We start from the raw sequence: 257 nt of genomic DNA, 5'->3' as shown, positions 1-257 counted from the left end.
TGTGGTTTTTTTAAAAAAAAAACAAACAACAAAAAAACCCCAGCAGCATCATAGACTCCTCTTTTTTAAGTAATTTGCTGGCTCTCTGGTGCTTTCTCCTGGATCTCCTCGTACTTGGGCGGAGGGGTCAGTGGCTCTATCGTGATAGGGGCGGTGTTGTTCCCCTCCGCGAGGTTTAGCCTGATGTCCTTCAGGTGCAGCTTCTCCGACTTGATCCTCCGGACCTTCAGCGGCTTCAGGCGGCGTTTCCCGGGCGC

The 257-nt window shown here is 51.8% G+C and overlaps 1 protein-coding gene across 1 annotated transcript in view; it reads right to left on the bottom strand.

Annotated features, from left to right (window-relative positions):
* Positions 1-65: 65 nt before the first annotated feature.
* TMEM51 (transmembrane protein 51) overlaps positions 66-257 on the bottom strand; it is a 2,024-nt gene continuing 1,832 nt past the window's right edge. Inside the window, 1 exon segment of the mRNA XM_009582485.1 lies at positions 66-257. This exon segment is cut by the window's right edge and continues 39 nt beyond it. Coding sequence (XP_009580780.1) covers positions 66-257 — 192 coding nt within the window.

The sequence above is a fragment of the Fulmarus glacialis genome, unplaced genomic scaffold, assembly GCF_000690835.1.
Source record: "Fulmarus glacialis isolate BGI_N327 unplaced genomic scaffold, ASM69083v1 scaffold23917, whole genome shotgun sequence".
NCBI classification, from domain to species: Eukaryota; Metazoa; Chordata; class Aves; order Procellariiformes; family Procellariidae; genus Fulmarus; species Fulmarus glacialis.
This window is presented reverse-complemented; position numbering and strand designations above follow the sequence as displayed.